The sequence below is a fragment of the Linepithema humile genome, chromosome 1 (genome assembly GCF_040581485.1).
Source record: "Linepithema humile isolate Giens D197 chromosome 1, Lhum_UNIL_v1.0, whole genome shotgun sequence".
Taxonomy (NCBI): Eukaryota; Metazoa; Arthropoda; class Insecta; order Hymenoptera; family Formicidae; genus Linepithema; species Linepithema humile.
Genome location: NC_090128.1, coordinates 46,754,681 through 46,768,203, shown reverse-complemented (window position 1 = coordinate 46,768,203; position 13,523 = coordinate 46,754,681). Strand labels below are relative to the sequence as shown.

The following is a 13,523-nucleotide window of genomic DNA, read 5'->3' as shown; positions in this document are numbered from 1 at the left end:
TTTCTTTTCTGAATCTGAAATTTTGACAAACTTGAGATTTATCCGTTTCTAAAGGTGTCTAAAGGCAATTATCGTTTGTTTTATTAGCAGTCATAGTCATCCAATTTATTGTTAAAAACACGAGTAACGAGGGATAAATGGTGGGTGCCATCTAAGAAAATTGACAAAATAGTTATACATTTTGCTGACTTCAAAATTACACTATAAAGATTTTTATATAAATAAAGATTTACAGTTAAGCTATAATACAATTGTTTTTATTTGTGGACTCATAAGAGAATATATTCGTTCTTTTATAGGAACGCTTTCAGTGGAAGAAGTCTATAAGGATCGTGATCAATTCGCGGCTCTCGTGCGCGAAGTCGCCGCACCGGATGTCGGTCGTATGGGAATCGAAATTCTCTCGTTCACGATAAAAGATGTTTACGATGACGTTCAATATTTGACATCACTCGGCAAAGCTCAGACGGCTGCTGTTAAAAGAGATGCCGACGTTGGTGTTGCCGAGGCGAATCGAGATGCCGGAATTAGGGTATGTTTCAGCTTGAAAATATATAATGCGTTATGCGTGACCTCACTGTCGCATATTTATATCTTATCCTTATAGGAAGAAACAGATACCACCAAAGAAGAAGAAACCTAGTTTATAAAAAATAGACATAGAAAATCAAAATTAATGATATGCAAAGTATTTTGCTACATTACAAGCGCCACATCAACGTTTGATGGCTTTGGATTTTAATTTAAAACCAATTTTTTTTTTCAACCAAAATGTTTAAATTAAAATTCTACTAAATTAAAGCTCGTCTTTTAAAGTAGTTAGAGATATCAATTTCAAATAAGTGTTATTTTAGCAAAATTTTAATCTAAACATTTCTGTTGACAAAAAAATTGATTTTAAATATAGCAGGCTGTTACCCGATTTTATGATTTTGTAATTTTTTTCTTGTTTTACGACAGGAAGCGGAATGCGAGAAATCAGCGATGGATATTAAATATAACACCGATACGAAGATAGAAGATAATGCGAGACTCTATCAGTTGCAGAAAGCTAACTTTGATCAAGAAGTAAACACAGCGGTAAGTTTATTTTCGCAAAGCATGAACATCATTTCCAGTAAAGTAAATCGTGATTGTTGTTACATATTCATCTTTTTCTGAACCTCTCCAGAAAGCCGAGGCGCAGTTAGCTTATGAGCTTCAAGCAGCGAAGATAAAACAGCGAATACGAAATGAAGAGATACAAATAGAAGTTGTGGAAAGACGCAAACAAATCGAAGTTGAGGAACAGGAGGTACGCCGAAAGGAGCATGAACTTCAGAGTACAGTGCGATTACCAGCCGAAGCTGAATTCTATAAAATGGGAAGAATAGCTGAAGGAAAAAGGTAGGAATTTCTTAATATGGGGAAGGGGGCTTGCGATGTTAGGAATTAAAAAAATAATTTTTCATTATTATCATCATAAAAGAAATTTTTCATGTACTATTAACATATAAAAAATTTAAAAAGTATATATGTGTACAGGTGTATATGGAAATAATTTTTGCTTTATAATAATTATTGTTTGTAATATAAAATTAGACTGCATAATGTACAATAGAATTATTATAACTTTTATCATGTATAACGAAAAAAACAAGCTATACATATGACAAGTGTGATCTTTCTTTCTCTCTCTCTTTCTCTCTCTCTCTCTCTCTCTCTCTCTCTCTCTCTCTCTCTCTCTCTCGTGTAATATTTATTATTGATTCCTTATAACTCTTTATATAATATTTGTGATTTTTCTTATAACTGTCATAAAAAAGAATGCTGTTTCAATGTTCTTCCATGTCGTAATATTTGTAATTCTTTTTATACAATGTTTAAATTTTATTCATCTCAGAACTCAAACTGTGAGCGCGGCGAAAGCCGAAGCTGAGAAGATCCGTTTGCTCGGAGATGCTGAAGCTCATGCTCTGGAAGCTGTCGGTATATCGGAAGCCGAACGTATGCGAATGAAAGCAGCAGTCTACAAGAAGTACGGTGAAGCGGCAATACTCAACATCACTTTGAACGCTTTGCCAAAGGTGCGTGCTACTTTTCACATTCTCTTTGTGGATGTTAATATGTATTATTTTGCAAATGATGATATTTTTCTCTCTACAGATTGCAGCTGAAGTTGCGGCGCCATTAGCAAGAACAGAAGAGATCGTGCTTCTCGGTGGAAGCGACGCAACTAGCGGAGAACTTACACGTCTCGTAGGCCAAGTACCGCCAGCTGTACAAGCATTAACTGGTGTAGATCTTTCTAAAGTAAGTTTAACCAGTTTTTTTTTCTTTTTTCTATCGCTTAATAAATTTGACTTTAGTAAGTAACATAGAACGCATGCCACGTGACAACCGTGTATCTTCGAACAATATTTAATCCAAGCGTCATAAACTCAATTATCAATAACTAATTCCATGTTCTATGCTTAGGTGCTAGGAAAAATACCAGGCGCAAAGTAATAATGGACGGGCGTGAGTTCAGAGATGGCGATCGGGCGAATAAATTTGGAATCAATTTGTGAAAGGGGCAAAACCTTATACTGCCAAAGGTTTCTCCGCTATATTATCTCGCTCCATTATCTAGCGACGATACACTCCGCTTTATCCTTTTTCCCGAACTTCGCTCTACCTCAAGTCTAGCTAAAGCAGCGCTACACACGGACACGCTTTGTTATCCCTTATCATGGATAAGTCCGTTCAAGTTACTCGCGTTATACTCGCACGTTCCTTATTTTAACCACGATGCGTACAATGTGCGCGATAATATTGCATTTCGTTGGTTAATTTGCAAGGTCACGTTGCAATCGTGGCTTTTAGGGGACGGGCGATTAGCGCGTGACCTTGAATCACTAATCGATTATCCGACAAAAAATACGCATTCGAAACACGACAATCCTTTCAAAGGGTTTCGATATATTTTATTATTCCAGTTATAAATATCTATCGTTTTCTAAATTTATGTAAAAACACTGCCCATGGTCGTGCCTAAGGTAGGAACGATTATGAGTACGTCGTAATGATACGGCTGCTTGCTACTGATGGAATGCATAAAGTGACGATATTTACGCGATGTTATTTCTAATAACGGCAAAAGTTATTCCTAATAACGTTTGTTATTTTTTTTAATTATTTAAAAGACGATAAAAAAATGAAAATTGAAGAAAAAAATCACAAACTTTAGGTAAATCAGCGAGAATTTTAATGCACAAATTTAACGAGAAATACGTCAAATGCGAAATAAGCCTATTAAATCACTGCCAAATTAAACATCCTTTCTGCTTCTTCCAACTAATGGTGGATTTGCATTGTCGAGGGCCTGAAGCTAATATTCCTGGCAAAGGGAAAGATTAAAGAAAAAAGAGATTATTTTATGTATATTTAATGAGTTTATAAACTTTAGGGCTTAAACGTCATTAGCGTACTAATACTGCCTCCAAAATATTCGCTAAAATAGAGTCTGTGACAACTTGTGATGACAAATGCTCTGAATTAAATTTGTGTAAAAACAAGAGATATGCAGAGTGTATCGTAATTTAGATACGTAGCAATCGAGGAACAAATGATTTAAAGGTCAACAAGGATTACCGAACTTTATTCCAGCGTGGAAAAAGAAAAAGCAGATGTGTTATTGACTTTTTAATCTTGACAGTTTTTCTCCAATACGGAATCTTTTAAATATAGGAACTTGGGCGTGAAGAACTGACCGCGGTGATATTAGCGTGAAAGAAATAAATTTTTTAATTTATTGATTATATGAATTATTGTGTGACACACATAAAATAATATAAAACACACACAATAATCTTTCAATGGAGATTCTATATTAATAAGGATAACTTTAAAAAAGTTGTACTTGACTTACAATTATAGAAAAAATAATTGTTAAATTACGATACGCTCTGTTTCGCACTTGCGATTAAATTACAAAATGATTTCCTTTTAAAGCTTATTAAAACATTTCCGCTATTCATGCTGTCTCGGTCAGTTTATGCATTCCACTTAATTCGTCAGAATACAATAAACAGCCACTAATCAATACCGAAATTCGGAATTTAAATCCAACAAGCAACATAATTAAGAGTTTCGATATCATTGTGTTCAACGTAATTAAGTGATTTAACAAAAGAGGAAAGAGTAGGTTCAACGCGATTCAGAATGTGCGTTAGCCGTCGTCTGTAGTCGCTGTACATATTTAGAGTTACGTATGTATAATAGGCAAGAAGTTTCTATCTTTATGAAGCAGAAAGAAAAGTACGTCACGCTGACATACTTGAAACAGTAAAGAGAGTACTCGACGCTCGATATATGTTCTCGGTTGACCACGCATCGGAATTCACAGCATTAAAGCAAAGAGAAACGATATATTCATATGAAAAGTGCCAATTTGTATATACGATTCCGACTCACTGGTAGAAGTTGATAAAGTGAGTAAATCTGAATAAAAGTTCGATATTATTTGTACAGTGACTCGTTAGTTACTACTGCGAGTTATGGATTTAACATTCTATACACGTTCTATTATTATCTCGTTCTCCATTTATTTCTTTCACGTTTGTATGTAAGCCATGGTTATTTCGAATATATTTTTCTGATATTACATACAGATTTTGTTTTACGATTATACATATTTTTAGATTGCTTGTTTTACAATTATATGTTTTTAGATTGCTTATAATTTACAATTATATTTTATTATGATATATATATGACACACATAAGTTTATACAAAACACGAGAAATATATATAATTCTTTCACCTAAGAAGTTAAATATAAAGTAGACATATTTATATTGGTTTTTATTCGTGTACACCTATCACTCATTATACTCAGTATATTTATATTTAGTGCTATCATTTTATTTAATAAGTAACAGCATTTGACAATTGAAAGGTACAATACGAGCGCATATTTATCCATTAATATCATTGCAATTATTGAAAAGGGAAGTCAAGAGACATGAGATCTTTAATCCAAAAAAAACCAAGTCTTCCCAAGATGCTTAGTGCAGCAAATCAGTACAAAAAAAAAGAAACGTCAAATACCTCCCCTTCCTAATAGAAAACATCCGCTCTGTGAAATCGGAGACACACAGAGAAAAGAAATCTGTTGGCAAAAACACAAAATAAACATATAATAATAATCCCATTATTATAACAAGAAATCTGTAAGACATCTATAGCAATCGAATCAATTTGATAAATATATCACCACCGAGCTGATATTTTATGTACAAGATATATTGTCGGCTTTAATAGTTGCTGCTGCGCCTTTAATCGACATTGTGTTTGTGAAAACTCCGATTGAAGTAAAATCTCCGTAATCAGAAACGAAAAATAGTGTCGTTAAATGTTCGATTTACTTTTTCAAGAAAGGGAGGAAGGGAAGATTTGATGCAACTCTTCCGATGAGTAGTCAATACGAGAAACGACGACACACACTTATATATATAATACAAAATTAGAATAGTTACAAGTTTTTAACAAATCCGATTTAATCGGCTTCTATTGTAATGTATCGAAGATTTACCAATTACCAATCATTGTGCCAGGATCAGATTCTTGTGAGGCGTCCAGTTTGCTTTCCCGAATGACAATGAACCAAGTAGTATCTCTGTTTCTGTCGATGGGACTCCGAAATAGAATAATATACATTTATTGATCCTTTGATGTAACATTAATTAATTAATTAATACTAACATGTATATGAACTTTTTTTACATATACTTTGTTTGTGAAGCGTATTCCACTAATACTCCTCTTTCCTTCAAACAGAAAAGCTAACAATTAAGTAACAAATGTAAGGACATTTTGCATAAACGCATTCTTGTTAAGATAAAAACAAGATCGCGTTCATCGTTCGAATCTAGTTAAGTATCTAATTGCGTTTACGCGATGGCGTGTGATATATTACGAAGAAAATATATACAGTTTTTATCTGATTTCTATCAGTTTCTATCTCTATTTGCTATCGCATAACTCGTGCAAAAAATACTGTCTATTCTGATTAGGTTTTCGTAATACCAACACAAATCATAAAAAATCTTCACGATGCTTAGTGTGTATTCTGTGTAGTAAATAGCGGAAATGAAACCAACTCGAACCGAACACATCGCTTATACGAACATGAGGCGATTGACTTTTGTATCCAAATACAAAGGAAATTCGATTTTCTGTCGTATATAATTTTAGCTACTTACTTCCATTCTCTGAAAATGAATGAAAATGAGTGCATTTATGATGTGCAACACACACATACGCGTGCGTGTGTACACATACACATTATTTTCTTCATTTTTTCTTACTCAAAATTGGCATAGTTATAAGAAAGTGCGCATTTTACAATCGTCTTCTATTGCTATTATTAATATTAGCGATGCGGAACATATTTCATTACTGTAATGTGTTTGTGTTCATTTCGTACGTGAGATAAATCATCTTATTGTGGAAAAAGGACATAATAAGTCCAAGTATATATACAGGATGTTGATTTATTATAATGAGAATGCTTCACTTTTAAGACAAAATTTTTCTTACAAATAAAATAATGTCTATGAGAAATTTGAAAAATGAAAAATTTTCTTTAAATTTTTCAACATATATAATTTCTATACGTATACATTACAGTTCTTCAAAAAGAAATATATCATGATATATTATTCGCAATTAAAAAATAAAAGCAATTGTTTAAATAAAATTCTTATATTATTATTGTGGTCTTTAACGAGTTAAAACATCAAAATGATATTTACAAAATGGAGTGTTTTGCAAAAATAGTAGAGGATGTTGAGATTGGTAAAAGAAATTTGTTGATTGTCTTGCCCATTGTTATAATAAAATTCACTATGTTTAAACGTGATTTAATACTCGTAATGCGTTTTGCTGCATCCTGCATATATTAAGCTTGACGTAATTCTTATGCATTAAATATGTCAATGGAAATGAATAAACTTTCGACATTTCACGTTAACCGTTTGCAAGAGCAATTGTAGTCAAGAGTTTATCAAATACGTAATTACTTACAAATACATCAATCAGTTTGCCGTTTTCGATATGCAACACAATACATTCCACGCGATTAAGAATCTTTGTAACTTTTGAATCAATATATTTGTATCGGCAGTTTTTTACTTATGCAAATAGATTTTCGAGAATTTGAATTGAAAAGATCTATAAAACTAATTATGTACGTATAAGATACACGTACATAATTGGCGACTTTGCGCATTCTCTTTCATGGAATTTATTCTATCTATGCATGATATCGAAGATTCTTAATCGGAGAGTTACTGTTACTATAGAACAATTATATAATATTATATAACCCGTGCACTCTATGTGAATTTGTTGTCACTAGCGACACTGTGTTTCGCGTTCGTGTTATATTTGCAAACAAGTGCGATTCCCTTCAATTAATAAGAATCTTGTATCGTAAATCATGAGACGCGCCAACGCATGGGGTGTCATTGTTCATGATTTTTCCAATGTGAGTTCCCATAAACGTTGCGACACACCTACGAATACACGACCAAAAAAAAAATTTGAAAGGAATGGTCCATGGTTCTAGTTAGAAATTCAAAATTGTACCGAGAAGTGTCTGGAGAAAATGAATCTAGTCTTTTATAAACAATGAACACAAGATAATGTATATTTTGAGAGTTATGTGCTAGAGGCGTCTCGATGCGTAGATAGAGGACAATATTATATTATTGTGTCATATTCTACTCTAACTGAAAGTAATGGATTACACAATATTGTGAAATTAGTGCATATTTTTAATAAATGGATCGCAAAATCACTTGTCCATCCAGTAATTATTAGCTCTCACCTATATATATTATTTGAAAATTTTTTAATAAAAAAAGTTGTTCTGAAAAATTTTTGATTAAAAAATAAAAATTTTTAAATTTATTCTCAACAAAAAATTTTATTAATTTATATATATATACATAATTAATGTTTCAGTCTAGTAAAAAGGTATGCCATATGGTACCTGTTCATTTAAAAAAACTATTTTTTGAAAAATCAATAAAAAAATAAAGTATATTTACATATATTTATATTTACGTATACATGTACATATAAATATAAATATATGTAAATATACTTTGTTTTTTATTGATTTTTCAGAAAATAATAATTTTTTAAAATGAACGGGTATCATATGGCATACCTTTTTACTAGACTGAAATACTTCACTGCGTTCGCCGCGTCGCGCATGCGCGAAAAACCAAGCAGAATCTGGGGCTGCGTTCGGGGAGCGCGCTATCAGCGCTATTATGTCATTCTATCCTTGTTTTATGTCTAATAAGCGATAAAGATAGAATGACGCAATAGCGCGCTCTCCAAACGCAGCCTGGCCAGTGTGCCGATTAAGGATCGGTTTGTTTGTGCATGTGCGGCCATACGGCGTCAGTAAAGTGTCTCGTACATATAAAAAGAGGCACCGTTACCCAGCTTCATTTAAAGTAATAAAAAATTTTTTAATGTATTAAAAAATAAAATATATATACATATATATATGTACAACAATATATATATATATATATATATATATATATATATATAATTTAATTATTTTATAAATATTAATTATATAATAAATAAAAAAGCCTTACCTTATTTTTATCTTTCTAACCTCTTCCTGTCAAAAGTCCCGCGTAAAGTTCTGCACACGACATGTGTTGGCACCTGCATTTCTATCGCCGCGCAAGCGCAAAGCCACATATACGCTAAGCAGCCGGTCCCTAATCGGAACACTGAGACTGCATTCGGGGAGAGCGCTATCAGCGCTATTGTGTCACTCTATCCTTGTTTTATGTCCAATGAACGATAAAGATAGAATAATGCGATAGCGCTGATAGCGCGCTCCCCGAACACAGCCTGGGCCTTGCTACACTGGCGCCAAATTCCGATTTGTTGCGGTCAGGTTTTGTTATTTGCCGTCACAGTGGTTGTTGGTATATCAAAATTCATTAAAGTTTAATTTTTAATTATAAGTAGAAGTTGCACAGATAATATGAAAATAAAATAGCCGGTTTGATTGAGATTATTAAAACTTTAAAATTTCAAGCATTTTCAAGTTATTTTGTACTATACTTATAGCCCTGTAAATATAACCTTATTTGCCAATCTTTTGTGTAGGTTAAGCTATCTTAACCATGGCTAAGAGAAAAGCTTCTTTGCGACATTCTAAACGGTTCTCCGGAAATAGATCTTCCTCTCTGTATAACTCTGCAGTTCTCGATTCGAATTCAACTATTTTAGGTGAAGGTAAGAATGTGTTCTCTTTATTATTCTACATTATACAGCATAAGTTATCATGCACTTATAAACATTTGAAAAAAATTTTGATGAGCTTTTGACATTGCAGAATCAAGATTTTGGTGGAATGATTTGGAAGAGAATACGTCTTTGCGATATGCTTTAATACGTAATAATGGAAATGAAACAACTCAACAATTGAGTCAGAATTCAGAAACCAAACCTGATCAAAATACATTACAGTGGTACAAATATTTATCATCGGACAGTGAACATAATGCTTCAAACTCAAAAGAAAACTTTAACAGAGGTATACTCTACAACAATAATTTTACAATAATAGTAGTAAATAATTTTATTTTAAATAATATATATTTTTTTAGTGGCAGTCAAAACACATCGTAAAGTTATAGCATCAACAACATCTGAATCCGAAAATGAAGTTGATGTAACAAAAGCGAAAAGGTTTAATCTAAAGCCAGCACGTAAAACAACTGAAAAAAATGTTTTTTTGGATGTTTTGAATACTGATACTGGTACTAACTCTGATAGTGGTTCTTTAAACAATAAAAATTCACAAATAAAGCTACATGAAAGTATAGAGGATAGTCCAAATTTGAGTATAAGATTAAAGCCAAATATTTTTAAGAAAAAAAGAGGTAATAAAGTGGAAGATCGGAATATCTTTCAAGATGTACTGGCAAAAAATAGCATTTTAGACAACAGTATAAGGAAAAAATCGTTTGGACTTGATAAGGAATTCTTGCAGAATTCAACTTCTCAAAATATTGATACAAACAAGGATCATATTAATGATCAAAGGAAAGGATCTATAAAATTATCACAAGCGTTATCACTGGATAATGAAATTGATTCTTCGGATGTATCAACTTTGAAAAATCAGAATGCAACATTTGAAAATAATATTATGTCTGATATTGATGAGACAGAGCACGGTAATGATAAAAGTAAAAGATTAGGTAAACGTATGAAATCCTATTTTTCGCGACGCGCACGAAGAAGCACAGGAAGAAATACTTTTGAAATTGCTCTGGCTGATGACAAAGATATATCAGCATTGAATGCATCTAAGAAGCAATTGTTAAATATTTCAAAGGAAAAAAACAAAGACAATATTGAAGAAGGTACGAGCAGTTCATCTTTAAATAATAATGAAATTCGCAAGTCCGTGAAATTTTCAAAGTCAAAAATTAAATATTCGAGATCACATAATAAGAGCTTAAATGAAAATTCACAAAAGGAGCCATTTGAACAGAACAATACAAACGGAGAACAGACTTTAAGCATATTCACTGAACGATTATCCAATTTAAGTTCTGGTAAGGAAACTCGTTTAACGCGCAATAGTTCTAAAACGCGATTTGAAACACCGACGCCTACGAAGAAAAGAGCACGTAAAGTTACGAATGATGATTTGGAACACAACATCAATGAAGAACAAAATTCAGACACATTGGTCAAACGATTACCCAACTCAAGTTCTGGTAAGGAAACTCGTTTAACGCGCAATACTTCTAGAATTCGATCTGAAACACCGACGCCTACGAAGAAAGGAGCACGTAAAGTTACGAATGATGATTTGGAACACAACATCAATGAAGAACAAAATTCAGACACATTGGTCAAACGATTACCCAACTCAAGTTCTGGTAAGAAAACTCGTTTAACGCGCAATACTTCTAGAATTCGATCTGAAACATCGACGCCTACGAAGAAAAGAGCACGTGAAATTACAAATGATAATTCGGACTATGACATGAATAAAGAGCAGGATTCAAGCACATTGGACAAAGAATTATCCAAATCAAGTTCTGGTAAGGAAGCTCGTTTAACACATAATAGTTCCCGAAGTCGATACAAAACACCAAACTTTACAAGTGGGGCAAAATTGTCTACACAGTCTGCAAATAAGAACGTCCATATTGAAGATGTCGATGTCGATAGCGTAAGTACGATTTCTGAAATAAATGTAGATGATTCCTTACCAATAACAAGTTCTACAAGAATTTCTTCCGCTCAAATTAATGAGGGTGTAAAAGCCCACAAAAATGCTATTTTATTCTTTAATACGGCTGATGAAGAAGATGTTTTCGCGACGCAAATGGTTCAACGAAAATATTCTTCGCCAGGTAACAGAACGAGCAACAAGACAATAAATCAGCAAACATTGTCGACCGTGGTAAATCTAAATAGCATTAAAGAGAATAAAGAAACTTCACATAGGCAAAAGAGCTTGAATAGGTCATCTCAAAATGACAGCACGCCGATTAAAGCATTAAGTAAAAATATTTCTATTCGTAATAAATTAAATTCACCCAAAAAATTGAAAACGATAAATGATTTTTTCAAAGTGAAACAATCTTCTACAACAGTGGCTGAACCGTCTACATCAAGTAATAAGAACTTGGCGCCCTCACAAGCTTTCATTGAGAAAATAGAGAAGATTAAAATGGAGCTGGAGACAAAAAAGCGAATGAAGAGCCACGAAATGGCTGCAACTGATAAGAAAAAATGTGAGTTGAAAGTGAGAAATGCGAATCCCGTCAGTATCGTGGTAAAACAACGTGCTAAGGATAAAGTGCCTGCAAAGTCGACAAAGAAAGTGGACAAGGCGTTTCTAGTAAACGGAAAGGTCTACAAAGTACCGAGGCTTCCTCGCCCCAAGTATTGGGTCACAGATCACCTTTATAAGTTCTTGTGGAAACGCATGGAGAAAAAGTATAAATTTGCAACAAGAATAAAATCTGAGAAATTCGTGCAAGAGTTAAGCAAGATAGTCTCTTTTATCTGCAATAGTAAGAAGTACGACAGCTATAAGATGGAATTAAAAGCACTGATGAAAGAAATGGCTCGACTGAATATTATTAAGACTCGTAACGACTTTTATAATTTTTGTTGGGATTTTATGCCATATGAATTTCGTGTTAAAGCTGTCCCTATGTTATTACCTGGCAACAAAAGGACCATTCCTTACGATCCAGAAATGTTACATACACCATTACTCAGTGATGATCATTACGATGATTAAAATCGTAATACGAAAGGATAGTTACAATGATAGTCGTCTAAAAATTACACCAAATCAATTAAAGACTTTGTTAGATTGTGCTTTTGCAATCACTTTGTGATACCGCGTTTGTGATATATCTATATCTAAGTCATATCTAATTAATAATATACTTTATAATATTGATATACAAATAATATATTTTCGATAAATGTAAGATGTGGAAGTATTGTCTGCAATCTCTATAACGTGAAGCTCCACGTGCAAATAATCGTATAATATTGTTACATGTGATTTTTTCAGATAAAGTTATGTATTTCTTATATTTTTTTAAATAACATTCTGCTCTTTATATATTTCGGTCTGATAAAACGCATTAAGTATTAATAAACGCCGCGTGTGAATAAACGGCCCGAAAATTATTTACACGTAGCGCGAACGGCCAATATTTGCACTTTCGCTCTCTTTCTGTCAGCGTCCTATTTGGCACGCGTCCCACGAGCGCGTGTGACGTCCGAAACGCAGTATTCCCACGCCTTTGATACCCAAACTTCTATATGTATCAGCCACTTTAAGCGATCTGTATTACATGTTTATTTACTTATTCCTGTAAGGTGCGCATATATATATATACGCTCGTAGCGCGGCGTTATATATAGATCTATTGTGATCTCTACAGCTATAAATATCTTCCTAATCGTTGACTCTGTATGATAATCTTTTTGCGCGAGCAAACAATCCTCCTTGTTTTTCTTCGATGTTCACAACAAAAATCATTTATGCTCCTTTAATAAGCTTCATCACAATTGCTATTTTTGATCGAATCGATAAATAATTACTTTAGAAGCGCTTTTGAATTATGATTTAAGTTAAATAAACGATTGAGATAGGAACTTTGCTGTTAAATTAAATAATTTACGTGAAGGGTGGCAATAAAAAGAAATTAATTATCGTGTTTATCACCATTCCATCTACACAACCTTTTTTTTTAATAACTCTTTCGAATTAAATAACGAATCAAAGATTCCATTATTGGTAGTTTATTCTTTGTTACGTTGTGTTATTCATGTTGGCCTTAAATTTTTTCATAAATTTGTTTTCTAAGCTAATTATTTCGAGCTACTTGAAAATAGTAATTACCTATATGATAAATATGGAAATTTGTATTCGACATTTTGTAGAAAAATATATCTTTTTTGCATTTAA

At 32.9% G+C, this 13,523-nt stretch overlaps 2 protein-coding genes across 4 annotated transcripts in view; both read left to right on the top strand.

The window, feature by feature from the left end:
* Flo2 (flotillin-2) overlaps positions 1–7,823 on the top strand; it is an 80,100-nt gene extending 72,277 nt beyond the window's left edge. The window contains exons 3-8 of the mRNA XM_012362522.2: positions 300–532; positions 961–1,080; positions 1,172–1,386; positions 1,883–2,066; positions 2,146–2,292; positions 2,458–7,823. Coding sequence (XP_012217945.2) covers positions 300–532; positions 961–1,080; positions 1,172–1,386; positions 1,883–2,066; positions 2,146–2,292; positions 2,458–2,487 — 929 coding nt within the window. The 3' untranslated portion in view covers positions 2,488–7,823. The remainder of the gene's footprint in view (positions 1–299; positions 533–960; positions 1,081–1,171; positions 1,387–1,882; positions 2,067–2,145; positions 2,293–2,457) is intronic.
* A 931-nt stretch (positions 7,824–8,754) lies between these two features.
* On the top strand, positions 8,755–13,523 carry LOC105669499 (putative uncharacterized protein DDB_G0292292). Of its 3 annotated transcripts, none has more exons than XM_067347296.1 (4): positions 8,755–8,981; positions 9,170–9,298; positions 9,399–9,599; positions 9,673–13,523. In XM_067347296.1, exons 2-4 carry the CDS (start codon positions 9,187–9,189, stop codon positions 12,336–12,338), a joined length of 2,979 nt encoding a protein of 992 aa, XP_067203397.1. In that variant the 5' UTR covers positions 8,755–8,981; positions 9,170–9,186; the 3' UTR covers positions 12,339–13,523. The 3 variants fall into 3 exon arrangements, with proteins under 3 accessions (XP_067203397.1, XP_067203396.1, XP_067203398.1); XM_067347295.1 differs by having other exon boundaries at positions 8,755–8,985; XM_067347297.1 differs by lacking the exon at positions 8,755–8,981 and adding an exon at positions 9,039–9,062.

What these genes read in the sequence shown, in the direction of transcription:
- LOC105669499 (XM_067347296.1), top strand. Translation starts at nt 9,187, where the DNA reads ATGGCTAAGAGAAAAGCTTCTTTGCGACATTCTAAACGGTTCTCCGGA. An exon ending in TTCAACTATTTTAGGTGAAG is followed by an intron (nt 9,299 to 9,398) that starts GTAAGAATGTGT and finishes TTGACATTGCAG; the next exon opens with AATCAAGATTTTGGTGGAAT. An exon ending in AAAAGAAAACTTTAACAGAG is followed by an intron (nt 9,600 to 9,672) that starts GTATACTCTACA and finishes ATATTTTTTTAG; the next exon opens with TGGCAGTCAAAACACATCGT.